A 23,048-nucleotide genomic window follows, 5' to 3' on the forward strand; every position below is an offset into this window, starting at 1 on the left:
TTTACTTTTTAATATTAAAAATCACAAAATTTTAATTTTATAAAAACAATTTTAATTTTAATATTAAACATATTAAATTCAAATTTTTTTTCTTAAATTCCATAAAAATAAATATAAGATAAACAAATTGAGACGAAAAAAATATTACGGAATATGTTTGTTAAACCGTAGAAGTATACGAGAGGTTCTTATACAATAAAAAATGAGTAACTTAGTTAAAGGGACATGCCTTGACGTCTAAGATTGGTTGGAAATTAAAAGATGAAAATTCGGATCTTTGGGCTCGTGTTATTCGAGCTAAATATTTGAAGGGCACATCTTTTATTTTATTCGTGTTAGGTGGTAAAAGGAGGCTTGTTCTTGGTTGATTTGTAATGGCTAAAGTATGATGGATGGCTTGGGCATATTATGTGATTCCTGATGCCCACGATTTGATGCAAATATGGATGATATTTTGCATGTATCGATGGATTGTATTTGGTCTCATTGGCTACATGACATTGTGCTCAATTGGATCATTTTAACTCCAAATATCTTTGAATCTCTCCTTTCTTATCTCATTTTGAATGGTTGGTGTCGCATAATTGGGAAAAATATGTGAAATTGCATTATTGGTTAATTGATCACACATCACCAATCTAACATATTTAACTTCAAAAAATAAAAATAAACATGTTTTGATTTGTTATATGTATTGTGATACCTTAATATCATATTAAGATATTCTAAGATTTATTATGATATATAAGTAGAGGTTTAAATTCAAAATTTAAAAGATATTTTTTTATGAGATAAAATCGTGATATATTCATATCAAAATAAATAATATATCATAAATTAAGTGCGATTTTCATAAATGATATCAGAGCGGTGTGAGCTACCACTAAAATTTTAACGTTCTGTACAATTTTATGTTTTGTTTCTATTTTGTGTTGGATTTGACGAGAACATAAAATTTTAATAAAAAAAAATTTATGACATCTCAATTTCATATTGGGATATTCTAAAAATCGTACATCAAGATATTCTAAAAATTATGTTATAATATATAAGTAAATATTTAAATTTAAAATTTGTGAGATACTTTTTATGAGATAAAATTGTAAAACATTCGAATTAAAATAAATAATATTTCATAATTTGAGTGTGAATCTCGATATATATTCTTAAACAAAATTCTTTAATCCCAAAAGAAGTGTATTGTTATAAAACACCCCTCGACAATATGTTAAAATAAAACCAGTTTGTTCCATATATAACATCTTGTTATGCTGTGTCTTTTTGTTCATTTAGAATATAAAAATGTTTGAAAGTGATTGGATGAAGAGGTGATAGTATTTATATGTTGGCATTGTTAGCTAATTCTGCTGGCATAATGATTCATTCAGAATATAAAAATGTTTGAAAGTGATTGGATGAAGAGGTGATGTTATTTATATGTTGGCATTGTTAGCTAATTCTTCTGGCATAATGATCCCACCAATCCTAATCTTTTTGGAGAACTTGATAATGAATATAGAGATGAGAATGAAAGGAATAAAGGACAGAACAGGTGACTCTAAGTAGATGTATACACTTTACATGGAGCCATATGCAACAATAATAATAATAAAAAAAGAGACTGAGAATTAATCAATTCTTCTTAAATTAACAAATGTAATTTACTGTTTAATGTACACTTTTGTGTATAAAAAATACTAATATTGATTGTAAATTTATAATATATTCAACATCATCATTTAAAAAAAAAAGATTTGATAGATAAAAGAAAAATTAATCAATAATTATATAATCTGTCGATCAAATATGAAACTTTTAATTCTAGTTAAATAAAAAAAAAATCAACCACAACAGCAACAATACCAATTTTAATTTTGGCTTTTGAGTCATATTGAAATTTACAAGAAGATATAGTTAATTTATAAATAAATGAATTACACAAAGAGAGAGGATTGTATGAAACGGTTATTTCATGTTAGCGTATACTCTCTCCATTTAAATTATGTCATATAATCGTATTAATGAAAAAAATTAATTATGTATTATAAATCATAGGCATGAATTTATTCAAATTAATATTCATCATTTAATTATCATATGTAATGTATAATAAATAATATTTTTTTATTAATATAATTATATGACATGATTTAAATTAAAAAACAAACATAATATAACTATTTCATTCAATCTTTTCTCTTATACAGAATGTTGGCATCAAAATCCCAATAATGTTAATTGCATGCTCACCCTTATCAGTAAATAACTAAAAGGGGTGGATGACAATTGACATTGGAAAGGTCCCCTGATTTTGGCATGATTGGGATTTATAATGTGAATTGCAGGCTGCAGCGGCATCGGTTATATGGAAAATCCATTCACCACAATGCTAGTACACGTGGATATCTAAACCTCGACACATGCAGGCCTTGGCGGATTATGCCACTTTGATAATTGACCTGAAGAAGAACCTGACGGTGGTTGACTCCCCTTGTGGTGGTTTATGGAGGTTCCTATGGAGGAAGTATAACTTCTCCCTTCAACAACATCATTGCTAGAAATGACAACGGTTTAAATCAAATTGAATTTGATTTAATTTTTTAGATAATATATAATATTATAAAAATTTAAATTTAAATTTAAATTTAATTTAATTTGAATTGAATTATTATAAATAAATTAAAGTAAAGACTCATAAAAATAATTTTAAATATGATAAAAATAACAAATACATAAATTTCAATGTGCAAAACCAAGGTGAAAGTCAATTTGTTACAAGTGATAAAGGGATCATGGAAAAGAAAATTTTGAAGACATTGGAGAGCAATCGGCGGGGACTTGACCTCCTTCGAAAATCATTCTGAATATGCGAGTAATTAATTAATTAATTAAGGTCACAAAGTTAACACAAATCTTTGAAATCAATCTTTCTTTAAATTTTATCTTAATTAATTATTTATTTACTTAATTTGTTGCAGAAATTTTATTGATGCAGACGCTCTGAAGAATTGGCTTGAAACAGCATTTGCTTACACAGCCATGAGTCCATGACAGATTACCCAACTTTTACTAACTTTTTTAAATCCCTTGCCAACTTATCCAGTGAAACAGGTAATTAAATTAACTCATTTTATTGGTGAAAAATTATCTTATATTTTTTAATTGTATAAAAACATTAAAAAAAGTCTATTAAATTATATTTAAAGAAATTGTTATAATATTTTGATTGGTGCATGTTTTATAATCTACATTTAAAACATATATATTTTTATTTATTTTATTTCTCAGTGAAATAAAAAGGAAATGTGGTTTTGATAAAAGAAAAAGGATAGTTGTTTTCGTAACAAAACACTAAAAAAAATAACGTCTCAAGCATAAACTAAAATATTTTAATGGAAATTCAATATTCAAAGTATAAACTGAAATATATATTTAATGATTCAATTAAATAAAAAATAAATATGATAATTTAAAATATAATACAGTAATACGATACGAATAAAAAATATAAAAATAATATAATTTAAATTTAATAAAATTAAAAAATTATATTTTATATTTTTATATCGACATAAATTATGATATATAATTTTTATATAAAATATGATATGAATATAATATTTATATAATACGATAACATGAACTATTAAATTTAATAAAAATACTTAAAAAATATTAATTATTCAAAAAAAAATTCAACCCTTAATTTTACAATAAAATATCAAAACTCTAAATAATTATTAAATTTTTACGAAAAACTTATATTGACCTCTTCAAAAACGACAGGAGAGATAGATTTGCAAAGTTGCACGGGCAGCTGATCGTCTGCTATGACTACATTGGAATGCCACGTGTTTCAATCTGGCCATTCCCCAGATCCTCACGGCCTCGACATGTGGAGCTGCAGATACCAGAATATTCCCCCACCTATTTTTCTTTTCTTTTTAATTTAGTTCACATAAATATATTATCATGACGTTTCTAATGAAAAAAAAGTCATCATAATTTCACCACTTAGGGAAAAAAAAAAGGAGCAAAATCAATAAATCTTTACAATACAAGAGCGCATGTGAGAGAATCCAAGAAATTCGTTGTGCCCTCGCATGCTATAAAAGTTGAAGGTTCAAGATGATGGTCAATTATTATAATTACAAGCGATCTCTTCGGAGCCTATTGGAGAATATTTTAATTTTCCTCACATATTTCAAAACATCATGCAGCCATATCCATGCATGATCTCAATCAATGGCATCCATGGTGCCTAGATCAATCAGATTATCCAAGTCTGATTCAAACCTAGGTGAAATATTTGTCAATTATGATTTACCCCTCATTAAAAAAAAAATACTATAATTATGTCATTGTTTTCAGTAATGTTTCTCTTTAGTAAAGATCCCATTTCAAAATTTTGAAACTTCGGGAGAAACCCTTTAATCATAATTCATAGAAATGTGTGGAAAAGTTCCTTTCTATTACTCTGGAAAATTAAATGATTTTACAAGTGAATTTGACTTGGATAGCAATTCGTTGAATAATCATTGCATTCAAGGAAGGTGCTGAGGTACTTGGAAATTTTATTGTTGTACTTGGGGGTAAGCAAATTTCTTCGTGAATGACTAGAAACGGCAGTTTAATTTGTGTTCAATGGATTTTAATTTAATCTAAATTTTTAAGTTTTATTTTTTAAAATTAGATTTTAGAGTAAATTGGATCGGATAATTGTACAATAAAATTAAGATCAAATTTTACATAAATTCGATTAAATCTAATATATATATAATTATTTTTTAATTATATATTTATATTAAAAAATAATAATTTATTAATTTTGAATCGAATCAAATATAATTTTATATAATATTAAATCAGATCGATTTAAATTTAAAAAAATTAAAAAAATTATCAAATTAAATCAAAATTTGATATTATAAATATAAAATTAAATTAAAATAAATAAAAATTCACTCCAACCCAACTCGTTACCCTCCCTTCCAACTAAAGGAGTAAGAAAATTAGAAGATGAGGTTAACTTTTAAAATAAAGTTGATTATGTGGCAGGCTACCTTTTAAAAAAAAATATGAAGATGAGGTTAATTGAACACTATAGATTAAATTTTGTAATTTTTATATTTATAATATATTTGTTTCTTATTAAATATATGTAAAATATAAAATTTATTATATAAATACATCAAATATAAAATATATTTTAAAAAAAAATTTATTTATAATTTTTACTATAATTTTAAATCATGTCATTTTTATATATATTTTTTATTATTTTTATATTATATTATTTTATCGTGTTTAAAATTATAAATCTATTAAGAACTTGTTCATTGAGCAAGGCTGGGGCAAATCCCAAACAACAGCTTGCTATAAAAAATACAATTTTGATAGAAGAAAATGTAAACGAAGAGTAAAATCCAATCTTAATGGAAAATTCCAGAACTAAAATCAATCTCTGAGAAAGACCGGTGTTAATGGAGTCCTTTGAAACAACTTTTAGACCATATAACCTTCGACGAATGAGATCTGCAATTCTTCTCAAATTTTGGGAAGTGGTAGAAGCAATTCTTCTGAATTATCACCCAGGGATGAAAATTCAACGAAACACAAGATAATTGAAGCTGCTATTGCAAATTTAGTTGTAGTAATTCTGAATTCTGAGGTTGGAAACTTTGTGCAAGCAGGCATGTACAGAAATAAACAATAAGGAGAGCATATATTGTGAGTCTCAATGGAACTATTCTCGGAGAGCAGCTAGCTACAAAGGTTTCTACGGTGTCGAACCCAGACCCAACTGGATTAGTATCGAGTTTGGTGGCCATGTGGGTATCCAGTTTTGCACCTTCTACCGTAAAATCCTTTTTACGCATACATACATGTTTCACACGCTATAACAAGTAAAGTTCTTGAGCACTCTCTCGTTTACAAAACCGCAATGTGTTGAAGAGGTTTGGGAGCACTATTATCTTCTTTAATGGCTTAAGAGACCCCAGGAGTGGTGGAGGGTAACATCTATCTTTCTAAGTTTACAAATATTTTTGAGTTGTCACTTGCCACCTGTCAGGGAGACAGGGACTCAGGGAGAATATCTGCTAATATTTGTGCTCTAATTTGATGATCTTGGTCAGGATATTGAAGAATATATCCAAAACCAAAGTTGCAATCGTTGCTGAAGAAGGTTTATGAAAAACATATTTAGAAAGTATTTGTGGATAAAAAAAATGTATTGAATCATTAGATACTTTAAATATGTGCCAATTTTTGTATTTTAAATGATAGCAATGTTCCAAATTTTTTTTCTTTATTTCCAATAGGGGCTCACCATGTAGTTCTGAGGTTTGTAACCAGTGAATATCTCAAATGACTTCAAGATGTGCGGCTAAAGGAAGTCAGAATCATTTCCAACTGAATCTCTCAATATTATCATGACCTGGCACATGATTCTTAATTAGGACTTTTTTTTTCTTCGTTTTACAGTGTATAAGCAATTAAGCATCATTAAAATGCAAGACTTAGTTTGGCATTACATATGCAATTAATGATTAAAGAATGGTGGTGGTGAATTGAAACATACTAGAAAAATTTGCAATGGAAAATTGTTCGATCAAAGCTTGGGATTTAGAACAAATGGTTGAAGCTTTTAAGGAAATTCCAGTAGGTTTGCTGATCCTGACAAAGTGGTGTGGAAGTTTGATAGATTTGAGGACTATATGGTTAAGTCAGGATATCATTTAGTGAGAGATTGTGAGGAGGTGAATAGGGGAATATCTTCATCCATGGACAAAATACAATTACAGCTCCAAGGGTTTTATGGGAGTGGTTAATGGTTATGGCACCGTAAAATTCTTCCAAAGATAAAATTTTTTGTTTCAAAACGTGTCTTATTCTCTTCCTACTAAGCCAGCTCTGATTGCTTGCAGGATGGGGATGGATATTGGTTGCCCAATGTGTTTTGAGCATGATGAAACTATTGAGCATTTATTCTTGTTTTGTCCTTCTGCAATTAGAATATGATTTGCAAGGTTGAATATTGATTTGGCTACTAAATTGCAAAACATAATGACTTTGTTTTCAAATGTATTGATTTGTGGGCAATATGGCTTGAAAGGAATAATACTGATTTCAGGCATATATGTCCCCAAATTTAGAAGCTGTTGCCTGGAGCATTGATGTTTTGTTGTGGGAAAAATATATTGGATGTAATAATCTGCATTCTCTTGATTCAGGGGACAACATGAGGGAGTTACTGAATGAATCCTCAGTTCATGACAAAGGTGTAGCTGAGGAAAGTGAGTGGAAGATGATGACTGATGGTGCTGTGGACAAGAATGGCCAACGAATTGCTGGTGCAACGGTTCTTTTTGATAATGAATTAATGATGGTAATATATGTAGGTGTGTTACTATGATAAATAATGGATTAAATCCTCTATTAGCAGAAGCGATGGGCCTCAGTGCAGCGTATCAGTTAGCAAGGATTGTGAGCCCAGCCAAAGCAACCTTGATGACAGACTCAGATAATTGAGTCTAGTCTGTCATTTCCAAACTGCTTGTTTCAATGAATTCTTCTTAGTCCAGAAGTTTATTAGCTACCCAACAATTGAAGCCTTGACGGACTAAAAGGAAAAGAAGAAAGAAAAAAAAAAAAAACCCAAATTGTTGTAACATAAGGAGGAATGTCTTGTTCAGGAACTTTTTCACCAAATCTTGACTCAAGTTTTCTTACACAAATCCGAAGCATTCTTTGGGAAGGATCAGCAATTCGGTTTGGTTAAAAGCTGCAAGGAACGTGACAAGGTGTTCACAAGTTCCTCAAGAGCATGCTCTCACAGTGCAAATGTGCAAAATCCCAGAAGAGGCAAGTCAATGGAATCCTTTTGGAAACCAGGGCAAGCTTTGTCCACTAATTTGTTGACAAAATGGGGGATGGGTCCCTAGGACGACCATGCCATTAGAGCCTTCTCCTCAAAACCATCCTCACACTCAAAGCTCTACTTCAATTATGCTACAGCACCCATCCACGGGTCATAAACCCAACTTCATCATCCCATCATAACCTCCCATTTTGTTCCCTAACCCACTTTTTTTTTTTTCCTTGCAATTTATTTTCCACACAAAAGGTCAAAAAAGAATGCATGCCATCAGGCAGCAGGCAGCAGCAGCTGCTGCAAAAGTAAAGGTTTCGGCTGAAACGGAAATGATCTGGTACGGTCCATTGCCAAGAAGTAAAAACAGTAAAATACCAAATATTTTTGAAGTAGTAGTTTTTGATGTGATGGGACCCATCTGATTAAAGCCCACGCACGCCTTCTGATGAATGGGAAATTGATTTCATGACCCATTTCCAGGCAGGCCACGCACCCAAACAGTAAAAGGAGACACGGCCTCTTCTATATATAGTTTTTTTCCTTCTCTCTTCGTTTTTGTTTTGGCTGTTAATGAGATGTTTCCTTCCGAATCATATTATAGACAATTAGAAATCGGCAATTTGGCATTGCTTATGGAAATTGTTACATATTTTGTTGGTTTTTGAGCAAATCAATTCAATAGATTAAATGATTAATTTACACTTTTTTTATTTCATTGTCCAGTTTGCCTGCATTCCATTTGCAGGGTGAGTGATCGGTTGCCAGCTATTGGTTTTTTAAATGCTGCATAGAGTAATAAGCCAGCCAGTCGTTAGAGAAGTGATGAGTTGAAATTTTTGTGGTTGGTTACTCATATTTTGTCAGTATTTAATCTTTGGACAAAGAATTCCCATGTTCAAAGCTAACTGAACTTCATGAATTTATTACTTGCAGGTTTTAATTTGTAATTATTTCATGAACTATGTCCCTTTCAAGTTTCAATAATGGCTGTGGCCAACAGAAAATATTTAAATTCTGAAATTTTTTTATTTATGGAGAGGCCATTTATAATTGTTGGTGAAACACTGACTGCTTAAAGCATATGGTCAAGATTTCAACAGCAAGCCCTGCCAAATAAAACCGTCTAGCCAATAGGGTCGCCAACATGTTTCTCTGAAACCAATTTGTTTTATCCGCAAACCATTGTCTAATTAAATACAAGCCTCACGGCCTAGGGACTCAACGTGCGGATACAAACTGATGATTAAAGTCCAAACAAAACAAAAGTTTGCTGTAAAAATTCAGCCCTATCTGAACCTCAAGTCCAAGTTTTCGGCTCCATAAATTTGTGAACATAATTTATTTAACAAATATTAAGATAATTAACATATAACATCACGTGCAACGCATATGATACAATGATTACTTGTATTATCGAGCTTTTTATTTTCGGTTATATATATGTATGAATTTTAATTTATTTTAAAAAATTATTTCATATATTAATATTAAATATTTTTAATTTTATAAATAAAATTAAAATAATAATATATATTTTTTTAAATTAAAAGTTTTAAATATATAAAATATGTACCATCCTCTTAATCTTATTTATAACATTAAGAAATTTCGGCTATTCTCTATCGGTGACTGAGGTGTGCAAATTTCGGCTTCAAATGTGTTTCGCATGGGTCAATTGGAAAGGAAACAGTATCATGTAATCCAAACCAAACTGTTGGTCCCCCTACAAATCGACTAGCTTTTATTTTATCACGTGCAGTTTTTTTTTAATAAAAATTTGGGATTAAACATTCGTTATCAATAATCAATTAATTTAAAATTTAATTTAAGTTAATTATATAATTATTTTTTAAAAAGTATTTGATAAATTTAAAATTTTTATTATTTTTAATATATATATATATTTTAAGATAAATAATCAATGTCTTTGCATAAAGTACTTAAATTTATTATATATTATTAGGTAAGCAATTATAAAGTTTTGGCGGTGTTCGTTTGGACACATAACAGGGGTTCAATTGTAATTTTATTGCAGTACCAGAATACAATCGAAACATCCACTGCTATAAATTAATCTGATATTTTTGCAACAATTAATGTGTACTGTTTTAGTTAAACCAATCACATCATTTCTCAAAACACCACAAAAATTGTTAGCCTTTTATAATAAATAAAAATATCAATTTTATTTATATTCAATGAAATGAAACTTATTTTTTATTCTAATAAGGATGAAAACGAGTATTAAACTTTTGAGATAAAATAAATATAATTTTAAAAATTTTTTCAAATATAGAAACAAAAATAAAATCGAATAATGTAACATTTTTCTTGTATTCATGCACTATATATATATTTATATAATTTAGTAAATAAATTTTTATTAAATATTGTAAAATTTTATTTTAAAATTATTAAAATTAATATATTTTATTTAAAAAATATATTAATATATATTTATAAAAAATTTTATAAATATGTGAAATAAAAATAAAAAACTAAAAAATTTTATTTTTATTTAAAAAATAAGAATATAAGATTATTCATATTTATTAAATATTCAAGATATAAAAATAAAGATAAAATTAAAATATTTATTAAATATAAATAATAAAATAAATAAAATCTAAAAATCTAAAAATAATAATAATAATAATCTTTCTATCTTATATCCTATCAATTGACAGCTCATGTTTACCCATAGACATCACAGACAGAAACAGAGTAACGGGTTTTGCGAGGAAAATCTTAGGGATTGGTCTTGCAAATCCAGGGGGATTCGCTTGGGAATTGAGGAAACTCCCAGACAAGGAAATATTTATTTTTATATTTATCACAGTGACTAGTTCTCCCACCAGTCATTGTTAAATGTTCCAATAGCACGTGAAGCTTAACGAATTACATGGCAGATTCCTTCCAAAAACCTGGTTTTAATTTCTTTAAAATCAAGCAATCCTGTTCTTGGCCAAACAACATATATCTTTGAGCAACTTTTTGGTACAAAATTTGAGGCTTTGGGTTACAATATTGAACAGAATTTTGGACAAACTTCATTGAAAATTGAGAGTGTATAATCAACCTATGATCCAGATTTAAGACAAATTTTCTTGGGCTGACATATTATAAACCTGTTTGATGATTGCAGTAAGTAGAATGTGAATAAGATGACATAAACATGCTGGATGTATTACTCAAAACATACAGTATATAATCAGCATAACACAACAGAACAACATGTGTTCCCAACATAAGTTAACAGCCAGTCCCCCCCTTTTCTAGGGAAGAAAAGGGTGTCCGAAATATCTAACTGCAAGTTGGGTTTTGTCTCAAACTCAGAAAAGAAGACATAGGCAACTGCATAAATAAATAATAAAATGAATAAAAAAGTGATAATCAAATAAAAGAATTGAGTGAAAGACAGCCGGATGAGAGGGATTTTAATGATGGGGAGGAAAGGAAAGGAGAGGATTGAAACACGACAGACCCAAAAGGGAGAGAAAGGGTTGTTCCAATTGGACAAATCTTATCTCATCATCTATCTGTTCATTGGAAAGGGTAGGGATCTGTGGGATTTTTTTCAGAGTACTGCCCAATCGTTTCCTAGCACCTTTTTAAAACTAGGAATGGCCAAACATTAATAATGTTGTCATGCACGTGATAAAAATACTATTCTCTCAATCTCTTCACATTCAAAAGAAAATTATCACCTAATATTTCCACAACAAAGTGAGGATGGACCACTCCTGGCTCAGGATCAAGATCTCTCCCTAATAGTTTCAGTACTTTTTTAACAAAAACAAAACTTTCTTTCACTGATCTTTACTATGCTCTTTTTCCCACTGAAATATACCTAACAAGCATGTTCTTTTTCTCTGTCAGGTTTACAATGTAGTATGAGATTTTTCACTGTTTGACAAGATGCAAAATCCTCTTTTACGGGCAAGGGAAAATGATCAAACACGTGCCCCTGATTACCAGAGATCTGCTCCACCTGCTGCTTGGGCTACCGTTGGATGCTAACCTGATTACCCATGTTGCGTCAGGTTTTGCCCCACCCCTTTTTATTTGCTTGCCAATGTAGTAACATGGGGTGTCGTGTAAATTGCATAAATTTTATTCACCCTAGATAGAATCTCTTGATCTTTCTCAAGATTCAGACAGATACATGTTCTACCGAATTCAGCAAATTCTTAATAGTACATAATGCATATTTCAGAGTCAGAGGATTGGAAAATGTGAATTTCTGAAACTAGTAGTTTTTTTTTTTAGGCAAAGTGCATGAAATGAAATCAAGTGTAACTGCTCCAATCGCAACATTGTTTATGTTTATGATTTAACATTATCCTATGTGTAGTTTATCTTTACTCTCCTAGTATATTCCAGAAAATGATTATTTATTTACTCGCTTATCTCCAAACTCAATTCATTGAATGATGGATAGAAATGAAAGAGAGAAAAAAGTCAGATGAGGAAGTGAAATCTGACACATGTTTGCTTTGTTCATTTTCAATATGCGAACATATCATTCTATTTTAATTTTTTATTATAATTCTATAATTATTATTATTCTATTATAATAAAAATGATATAAAAATTTATCAAATATGAATTCTAAATAATATTTTAAAAAATTTTATATAGTTTTAAATTTTAATTAATTAATATAATATAATTATTATAAATTATATAATTTCGTGACTATAAATTGGTAGTAACTAATAAGAGTAGAATTAAAAAAAAAAAAAAAACATATTCATCATCAAATTACACTGAATATAATTATTGAAAAATAAATCATCACGCAAAACCTTAAAATACTCTCCTACTTTGCAATTTCCCCTTAACCCCCTCCCCCTGTTTCCTCTCTCTATCTCAATCTCGTTCTCTTGTTTTCTCTTTCTCAGTGTCATATCATTCTTTGCTACATCAAATACCCTCCACCGTTTCCACATCAAACCCATAATCATCACGCATCTTTCAGCCCACTCATCCATCCATTACTCCCTTTTCTCTACAGTTTCTTTGCTGTACTAAACCACCCGTCGCTGTTTGTCTCTCAAATGCCCATAAACCACTTTGAGTAGAAACAATCAAACGATAACAACATCAAGAAACAAAAGAAAAGTCCTTCATGGAACCAATCCAAAGCTCCCCTTCCTCAAAGCTTCACAAGCCTCCAATTACCTTTGAAAACGCCCCCTGCACCTCTCATTTCTACCCTCACCAATCTTGGCTAAACTCTTACAACAATCCCCAAAACCATCCTCACCATCCCTCCATGTTCTTGTCTTCAAACCACCATTCCCACAACTTTAACCTTAACGAAGTCGACGAAGACGACGAATTGAGTGATCAAACCTCCACTGACAACACCGAAAACCCTAACCGAAATACTCATAAAAGCCACCTAGACCATGAAAGGGAACCTATGTTTGAAAAGCCCTTAACCCCGAGTGACGTTGGCAAGCTGAACAGGCTTGTTATTCCAAAACAACATGCAGAGAAATACTTCCCGCTCGGCGGTGACTCGGTTGATAAAAGTTTGCTGCTGAGTTTTGAAGACGAGTCAGGCAAGTGTTGGAGTTTCCGTTACTCGTATTGGAACAGCAGCCAAAGCTACGTATTAACAAAAGGGTGGAGCAGATACGTCAAAGAGAAGCAACTTGATGCTGGTGACATTATTTTATTCGAACGACACCGTACAGATGGTGATAGGTTGTTTATAGGGTGGAGGAGGCGTGGTGCAGCGGTGGCGGTTGCAGCAGCTGCAGTGGATGGCGGGAACGCCGTAATGGGAAATAATAGGGGTGTTGTTGGCCGTGGCAATGAAGGGTGGAGTAGTAGAGGATTGTATCATGGACATCCTTATCTTGGGCAAATTCAAGTCCAGGGGGCTAATGTGCCATACCAACCTAACTGTCTTCATGCTGGTATATTTTTTGTCACATTGTAAACTCTATCTAGTATTTATGTTTTTTTTTTCTTTAAAAAATGTTTATTTTTTTAAAAAACCTTCATGTAATACGTTTTGTTTTAGTAATTTACTAGTATATTTTGTCATCTCTCATGTGATTTGTTAGTTGAGTAATGAACTTTCATATATATAAAAAGATTTACTATTATATTTTCCAAATGATTTTCATAGCTTCACCTTTTCATTTTAATTGGAAAGCATTAAGAAACCTTTTCTTACAATCATTTCAAGCAATGAAAAGCATTCCTATTCTTGTCATTAGAAAAAATGATTTCTCATTGGGATTGGAATAAAAAAAAGAAAAGAAAGAAAAATGTCAAATTATTTATCCAAAAAAATGAAAAATGTCAAATTAAGTGATGAGGAAATAGTTGTGGTAGCACTTTTTTTTTAATTATTATTTAAAGGTAGATGAGATAAGACTTGAATAAGAGGGTGGGATTATTGAATATTGATCACATGGGAGCATGTGTTTTTGTGTTACATTTGCAGGAACCATGGTTCAAAATCAAGCCCCAGCTGGGAACCCAAAGAAGCTGCTGCGGCTATTTGGGGTGAACCTAGAGTGCCAGCTCGATCACTCAGAGCCATCCACGCCTGATAGCTCGTCGCTGTCGAGTCAGGGTCCAAGTCCAACCACCCACCAGTTTTACTCTCAATCCTACACGTCAAACTACATGGTAAGCAATGTATGCATATATCCTCCCATTCCATCGTCATATTAAAGATAATAATAATAATTTTTTTGGCTACAAGAGATAATTATTAATTATTAAAATATATATTGAGGTTTTGGCTGTTTGTTTTGCTTGCTACTTGTAATGAGACAAATGAACAAAACGATTGATAAGTCAGAAGTTGAGGAAGGTTGACCACTTGGCTCGTGGCCTAACTGCATGAGTCTAATTACTAAAGTATGATAAAGTTGCGACGTGGTTTCCTTTAATGCCAACCATTTTTTTTTCAATAAAATCAGACAATAATTGATGAATTAAACATGCCCCATCGAAGCTGTCGAGTACAGTGGGATTTCAGGATGATTATCTTTAAACAAAAAGATAAAATGGGCCCTAATTGGTCAGTTCATAACTTCAAATCTAGTGAACCATTTTCATGATCATCCATTGTAATAAAAAAATACATCATAATATTGCAATGCGTAGAGTTTAAAAAATTATATCGATGATGATATATATGAAATAATAATTACTTTGTTTTCTATGATTTCTTCATTGAAAATAGCACGATGGATTATCCTTTGTAGCTAGGTTAAAGCCTAGGGGCAAACCGACCTAGCTGAATAGTGGTCGGTATGGTTTGAAAGGTTTTGATTGGAAAGCAAGAAATTGAATAATATATACCAAGTAGGAGTAGTATTTGCTTTTTTTTTTGGTGAGATGGAGAGATTAAGCCTTACAAAACAGAGAAATACTTAAATGGTGAACAGAATTTGACTTAATTGAACCCCACTTGGAAGTTCAAAAGAAAATATTTCTTTTTGGTTTCTTCTTTTAAATTTTATTTTTCTTCAAAGAGGAAATAGAAAAAAATTCTTGGGCTGGAAAAGTGAGAGAGGGGAGGCAAATTAGAGGCTGGAATTGAGAGTTGGAATTGAGAGGGAGTTAGGGAGTCCAGGCAATGGTGGTGATGTAAGCAAGTGCTAAATGGGGAAAACTGGGTCGTTTTGGAAACTATTTGGGCCTTGAGGGAATGTCGAGATTCTACCTAAAGATTTTTTATAGACTAATAATCATAATAATGGAAGTGGCGCTGGTGGGTGGGTGGAGGTCTTAAAAAGATGGATAACATTGATAGCCCTGTAAAACCAGCAGCCCGCTACTCTCTCTTATCTTTAATAGTATCTATCAAATTTCCATGTAGCCAAAGCTGTTTTTTTATGCTCTACTACTGTAAGTTGCAGAAATCAGAATCAGATGGCTTTAGAAATAGATAGCATTTTCATACTCTCTCTCTCTCTCTCTCTCTCTCTCTCTCTCTCTTTGGGACTCCATTCTCTGTAATTTTTGATGCAGCCCAGAAGAGTTGATCCTGATGCTGATGATGATGAGGATCTTTGATAGTCATGTAGTCAAAGGAAAAACCTAAAATTTTATTTCTAAAATGCAAATATAGAAGATAAAAACAAAGTGGTTCCCTGAATAGATAACGCAAAGATTGCAACTTGGAGAGAATATTGAAAGCATGGGGTTCCACTCTTATCAGTATTTTTTTTTCTTTTCTCAGTTTGCCTCAATCTGAATGGATGATGGAGAGAATGATTCAAGAAATGGTTCCAACTTCTAATAAGTAATAGCCATTTAGCCTTGTGTTGTAATGATCAAGTCCAATGTTAACCCAGTAGCTTCTCTAAACTTAGAACTGATACTGATATTGAGGTGTGTCTCGAGCTTACTTACAACTATGAATTTTGCAACCTTGTTTGCCTGCTATGTCCAGCAAGAGACATCAGGGAACCTCTTTTAGCATCATTTACTATTTCATAAAGCCAAAATTATTCCATATAATGTAATAAACCTACCAGAAGAGTTACATTTTTCGCGTTTAATAGTAGAATATATGACAAGATGCTCCATCCTAATCATCTTTTTTCTATTACCATCATTTTTCTATCTGTACCCCCTGCCTGTCACTTGATCATTCTTGTTAAACTTAAAAGGAGGAATATAGATTGCTAAGAGCCAAGCTCAGCTTAGCATCAGCATCTGAAAGACTTGAAAAACCTTGGGTTTAAGGCCTAGCTACAAATTTAGAGTTAAAATATCTTACTCAACTTGAAAAAAACATCCCTCTGACGTGTGTTAATTACTCAGGTGTCTGGTGACAGAAGGGCCAAGCTGACCAACAGATACGGGAAGCATGATCAGCAATAAATAAGAAACTTATCATAAATGGAAAGGCTAGACAGAAACCAGAAAAGGGATGAACACCTGAATCCTGATAAGAAGCTATCTCAATTTTTTTTTTTTATAAAAAAGCATGGAATACTAATAATTTTGAATGCTATCTCCAAGGTCAAGGAAAAACCTTGACATTGTGCCAAGCTCAACCTCTATAAAGAATAATATAAAAGTTTATGAAAAAGTGCAGCTAAGAAATGCATGATTAAATGGGTTATATAAATGATCTGGCCCTAAGGAATTAACTTCCTTAAATGAAAACACGATGGAATTAAATTAACGGACTGAGCATAACTATCATGGCGGATTTTTCCTGCTATTTTAAAAAATGTTTGCTATGTTTCAGCCACCAAAGATCTAATGAAATATAGGACATACCAAGAAAATGCCAGTTGGTGTGTGATTTCTGTTAAAAAAAAAAAAACCACAATTAACTAGATTCTCATAACTGTAGCAAGTAGCAAGCAATCAAATAACCGGTCAGACTGGTATCACACTTGCTTGGCTTTGACCCCCAGGCATTCACATTACGAAGTTCTGTTCAACCATTAATTTCTAAAACGAACAGCTTGCGCCCCCATAAACTGCAACAGAGCTCAGACTGACAGCACCAAAATTTAGTCACTGGTCGATCTCAAGGTTTTGATGCCACCTGAATCCACTAGCTGGATAAAAGATAAAGTTCTTACAATTACCAACGGTATCTTAGCTAATCAGTAAATCTCGTAAGCCTAGCACCTAAGCTTTAGGCCACTCATACTTTTACCGTTGGATCAAAAACATTCAATTTAATGAATGTTCTTAATCATGAAATCATACAAACAGCTCAAAGCAAGCTGATGGATAAGTATAGTTTTCAGTTATGATTAAAACCATTAAGCACAACAGTAGGCATTCCAGTGACAAAAATTGATGTGTGACCCTTGAATGAATGGTTTTGATTAAGCATACAACGCAGTAATTAGACAAAGCTTTTGACCTAAGTACTTAAATGAAGCTTTGACCACACATCAATGCGTATGGAATAATGGCTACAGGGTTCTAGCTTGCACGCACATGTTTGAAAGACCTTCCAGGTTAACTAAGAGATACTAATGCCGGCGAATGGATTTGGTGACAAGATACACAGTTATCTTTACATTCGTTATGTTTCTAATAAGATAAAGTGTCAATTGATGATCAGGCCCCATAAGGATTCAGACAAGAGAGTTACCCATTGCCTCCATTGAAAATGGCCTCCAAAGTTTTAGTGGCTCTGCAAGTTGAAGGATCATTAGATATTGTTATCATTGGCCTCAGGGTGGTGGTCAATCAAATGATTGAAGGGACTCCTCCTGTATAATGGGTTTGTCCAACAAGAATAATTCAATCATGCATGGCTAAATACAGTATAAATATAGTAAGAACATGAGAATATTTCTTTGTCCCACTTAGCTTTTCCTCTTTATCAGACCTTATGCTTTTGGAAGCTAGGTTACCCTCAGCTTCAAAACTCTTAACACCTGCCACGGAAAAATGAGCTAATTTTTTCTTACTTAAAGCCCCTGAGCAACAAAACCAAATAAATTGTATTGCAAGCAACAGACAGCATTAAAATATCAAGAGGTGACTAGATTTTGTAGTAATTGTAAGTTTCGAATTTTAAGAATTTCAATGAAAAAATAATTGTATGTTGGAAATTACATATCTTAAAAATATTAGAACCATCAGAAGCGTATCTTTAAAAGAAAAGTTTTCAAGCACCAGAATGTCCACGACCTGCAAGCAAAATTAATCTTGAAGCCAATGAAGTACCATCCCTGAATTGCGGAGGAAACAGATAACTTTCCAGATGAATCTCATAAAATCTTGCTGCTGAACACTTAAAAGCAAAACCCATGTGCTTGGAAGGTTCAAAGCAAGACAATTCACTCGGGGATGACTTGTGTACAATAGCCCCACCAACGGTATCATTTGACAGAGTAACAGATTTCTTGCACAGGTATTAAGAACAACTGGTATCTCACAGTAATGTTCCACCCTATTATTAGTGCAAGCTTAACTGGAATTTCAACTCTGCACCAACCTCTAATTCTGGAGCCCCCATTTCCATTCAGCCATTTATATTGTGCAAGTCATTTTCAAACCTCTCTTCCCTCTCCACATACAAGCCTTTCCTGAAAAGCTAAAGGCAGAGTCCGACAGTATCTACTTGAATATTAAACATATTGTACACTGAATATTAAACATATTGTACACTGAATATTTCAGCCCAGCAGATTCCTAAGAATCCCTTGGAGGGGCCATAAAAGATCCCCAGGTGAAAGGAGCAAAACCGCAACCCAGCTATCAATTCACATGAAGAAACAATGTCCCACTCTCATTCCAACAAAAAGACAAATAAGCTCATAATAGTAAAATACAAACTTTTATTCTAAGGCCGTTCTTAGGCTTCTTTTGATTAATGCTTTTGCTTTTTTTTTGGGCTACTTTTGCAATAAATAAAAAGCAAGAGGCCAAAAAAAATACTAAAACTAAATAGTAAAAACATCAATAGAAAAGAGCCTTGGCTAATTAATATGGCTTGCAATAAGACTAGATCAACACTTCTTCTTTCACAATCAAGACACATCTGGTTTCTTTAGTGTGAGTGTGAGAGCACCTCATTCAAAATTGGTTCGTTAATGCAAAAGCCAAAAAGCCTAAATCAAGTATTGTATGCAAACTGCCTCTTTTAAGCAGTTGGCAGCAGCTATCCAGGAATTCTTGGGTTGCACTTAACAAAGAGATAAGGCATAATGGTTCCTTTACATTTCTGCAAGCACAAGACTGTAGAGAACTGAACTAAGCCAAAAACTTACATGCACGAAATACCAAAAATCCTGCCTTCAAATTTGTTTAGCCTCAATCAGAAGAAAAAAAAAAGCTTCAGCACTACGATCGGAGATTCCTATCATATTCATAGTTTTTAAAGTTTACTTTCAAAATACAGGAAAATCCTTGGGATATGGATCATGCTTGTGATTTCATGACAACCAGGTCCGTCAAACCTCTAAACCTGTATCAACAATGGGTATGCTGGAGAAGTGCTCACATGAATTGCCTTTTATGCACTCATCAGTAGTCAAGTTGAAGTTTTCTGTGTCTTGCCTTCTTGTTGGGCTTTAGAATCTTCCTTTTTCTCCATGACCTGCTGGATACCTTCTTGATATCCTTCTATAAAACTCTTGAGAGCATCTCTATATGCAGAAGCCCTAGTCATGTATAACCTCTGTAAAACAGGCTTCAAAGTCTCCATCCCTCCTCTTGCAGCAACCGCTATTAAATCATTTCCATAAACAACATCAAAACAGTGTAAAAGTTTAAGATGAAATATTATAATGCCAGGAAAATAAAAAAGAAGGGAGGAAGGATAGAAATTTGGCCTCAAAATATGTTTGTCAAAAAAGAGAGGCTGTACCCACAAGTTCAATGATGACAAGTAGAAAATTATCAACGGTTAAAGTTTTTCTCTTTTTTAAAGAAATCAATATAAGAAATATATATTAAGATAACAAGGAAAGAAAATTTTGATGGATGATACATCGTGCAATTATTCTTCAGAGTGAGTAATTTTATTTACAAAAATAAGCATCTAGGTAACATAAGATATTGGGCATGATTGTTATAGTGATGGCTGTAGGAATCGAAACCCAGAAAACTAAAACTGCCTAGGAGAAAACATTAATTTAATATCTTTCTTCTTTAACAACTGAGGCTAGGCCTGGTGAAAGAAGAATTCTTCAATATCTTTGTCACTCTTTCTTTTATCTTTGTCTGTTAATGAAAGAGTAATTGTTTATAAAAAATATGTTACGGCAGCAGTAAAATCTAGGGATTTGAGCACAGGTACCAACAGTATAATCAAACAAAATGTGGTGAGGAAATGATCCCTATAGAAGGTATATCAACTTTGGCAATTTGGATATCTTTCAAAGCCTAAACTAAGAGAAAAGCACCAAAGAAAAAAATAAATAAAGAATCAATTTAATGTTACCTCTAGATGAGTTCTACTAAATAGGGAAATTGAAATGAAAACCTAACTCTAGTTGCCTTCTATCAACTAAAGGCATGTACTTCCAGATCAAGATTTTGAGGAGAAAAAGTATCTACTTACATTAGGAGTTAAAGGGAATGTTTAAAGAGTCTGATAGTTGGAAGACAATGAAATTTTGGTGAATACAGACGAAAGAGAGAGTTTGACCCGAAAAAAAGTATTAGGGAATTTTTCAAACAACTACATATCATAATTATGATTTAACCCAACTTTTTGGTACTTCTAGACAGATGTAACTATTGTCCCTTAGTAGCACCAATCATTAAAAAAAAGACTTGCACATTCAATATAGTACATTTCTTCAGAGCTCAAGCATTTTGGCACAATGTTCCTTGACCTCATAAGATGTCACAAGCACAAGTCTAAAGGATGCATCAGAAGAGAAATGGTCTATTCAACTAAAAACTGCAACCAGATATTTAAGTATTTTAAGGAATTAATGGTTTATTGCATATAATGACTATGTCAAATATAACATAAGTTATTACAAAATACTTCTTGATTCTTTACATACAACTTTTCATCAAATACATTTCACGAATGAAACCACAAAGTAGAGTTTCATACCAATATCTTCCAATGTAGAAGGTTCTGCCTCTTTAGTCCTGCTCTTATCACCACTAGGTTTACCTTCACTCTCTTCATCCTTCTTATAATCATTTGGTCTAAGGTCAGGACCAATATCCCTTACCCAGCTCGCAGCATAAAGCCTAGAGGCCTCCTTTAAGACCTAAAGAGCAAATACAGGTATTTACTACTATCTCCTTGAAAAAAGCCAACAATTCCAGAGAGCATGTGCAGATAATAGGTTCATGAGCATCATTTGACATTCAAGTAAGTCAGGCAGGCAGGCAGAATAATAGTTAAAAGTAATCTAATAACTTCAATATCTTCATGATCCAATTTCCACCCTGAACACCAGCTATTGCATTAGTGAGTTTTCTACAATAAATTGAGGCCAGCAACACAATCATCAGTCCTTAATACATAGTTTTTGCTATTTCCCTTTTGCTTCTTTAAAATTTGTTAAAAGGAATAAAAGCAAAAGTTTTTTTTTTTTTTTTTAAGGGCAAAATCATCATATCTGAGAAAAAAAATTAGCAAATAGCTCGTATGTAAAGAACTTTCAAACATATGTACATGATATAAAAATAAAAACCATGCATTTTGTTTTTCATTAAAAAAATAAAAAATTTTATATTCAAACCTTTACAACAAAAACCCTTTTTAATGTCTTTTTTTGAAACAAAAAGAAAATAGCAATAGCAACAATGAAAAAGAGGCTGATTTGCAAACCAAATTCACTATTTTTACTATAATGGAGAAATGATAGAACCATGCTCTTTAAACTGGGCAGCAATACCTAAACCAAAACCCAATACTAAAATAGTTTCTTCACTAAATAAACAACAAAAAACTATATGAAAACAGGAAAAGAAAGAAAGGGAAAAAAAAACCCAGAAACCAATCACTAACCCAAATTCCAAAAGCGGAAGAGAAATGGAAAAAAGGGTTACCAAAAAACGCTCGTGCCAAGTCAATTTGCGGCGCTTTTTGATGTGGGGAGGATCAGGCAATGAAGAAGGGAAAGCTATTTCTTTGAGATCGTATCGGATGTAGTCATAGACTTTCCTGCACACTACTTTCACCTTCATTTTAGGTTGACATATAGGAATAGGAGAGACCCAATTTGATTAAGCAACTGAATAACTCATATTTTTTCTTTCACTCTCCGAAAATTAAAGGGAAGATGCTGTTAAGTGTTAACTGGGTTCGACCGTACTGAAGAAAGTCTACGATGAGTTTTTCTTTGGATACAAGGTAAATGGGAATGGCAAAATGAGCGGGCTGCGCAATCCGGCAGGCAACATTTTTGGACACGAGGTCGGGTGTTCTAAAATGGGTAATCGTGTCGCCACGACTGAAATTCTTTGATTGGATCGTTCATCAGAGCCGGGGGCCCAAGATCATTAAGGATCGTGTCACACCAGCCCGACTCCTTATATGAATAGAACAGGCCTAGCACGGTCCAATATATATTTTCTTTTAATTCATAATTTTTTATGCATTTTATTATTTTAGGGTTATGATTATGAAAAAAAAAAAAGAAAATTAAACAAATGTTAGACTTAACCTAAATGATTTACCCCTTTTTTTAAAGAAGTGAATTTTAATAAAATTAAAATTCAATCCTTTAACATTCAT

At 32.1% G+C, this 23,048-nt stretch overlaps 2 protein-coding genes and 1 pseudogene across 4 annotated transcripts; 2 read left to right on the top strand and 1 right to left on the bottom strand.

The window, feature by feature from the left end:
* The first annotated feature begins 2,420 nt into the window (after positions 1-2,420).
* Positions 2,421-6,457, top strand: LOC111310583 (uncharacterized; annotated as a pseudogene).
* Positions 6,458-12,568: 6,111 nt separating this feature from the next.
* LOC111311680 (B3 domain-containing protein At2g36080-like) lies at positions 12,569-17,024 on the top strand. Of its 3 annotated transcripts, none has more exons than XM_089758910.1 (3): positions 12,569-13,806; positions 14,343-14,530; positions 15,884-16,072. In XM_089758910.1, the coding sequence occupies exons 1-3, from the start codon at positions 13,008-13,010 to the stop codon at positions 15,926-15,928; spliced, it is 1,032 nt and encodes a 343-aa protein (XP_089615036.1). In that variant the 5' UTR covers positions 12,569-13,007; the 3' UTR covers positions 15,929-16,072. The 3 variants fall into 3 exon arrangements, with proteins under 3 accessions (XP_089615036.1, XP_089615039.1, XP_089615032.1); XM_089758913.1 differs by lacking the exon at positions 15,884-16,072 and adding an exon at positions 16,095-16,653 and having other exon boundaries at positions 12,570-13,806; XM_089758906.1 differs by lacking the exon at positions 15,884-16,072 and adding an exon at positions 16,682-17,024 and having other exon boundaries at positions 12,572-13,806.
* A 2,426-nt stretch (positions 17,025-19,450) lies between these two features.
* EMB2735 (embryo defective 2735) lies at positions 19,451-22,713 on the bottom strand. The gene is made up of 3 exons (XM_022911280.2): positions 22,361-22,713; positions 21,411-21,573; positions 19,451-20,065 (listed from the first exon to the last, which is right to left on the bottom strand). The coding sequence occupies exons 1-3, from the start codon at positions 22,496-22,498 to the stop codon at positions 19,872-19,874; spliced, it is 495 nt and encodes a 164-aa protein (XP_022767015.1). The 5' UTR covers positions 22,499-22,713; the 3' UTR covers positions 19,451-19,871.
* Positions 22,714-23,048: the final 335 nt, after the last annotated feature.

Source organism: Durio zibethinus, chromosome 1 (assembly GCF_047325235.1).
Source record: "Durio zibethinus cultivar Kanyao isolate XHJ-2024 chromosome 1, ASM4732523v1, whole genome shotgun sequence".
Classification (NCBI taxonomy): domain Eukaryota; kingdom Viridiplantae; phylum Streptophyta; class Magnoliopsida; order Malvales; family Malvaceae; genus Durio; species Durio zibethinus.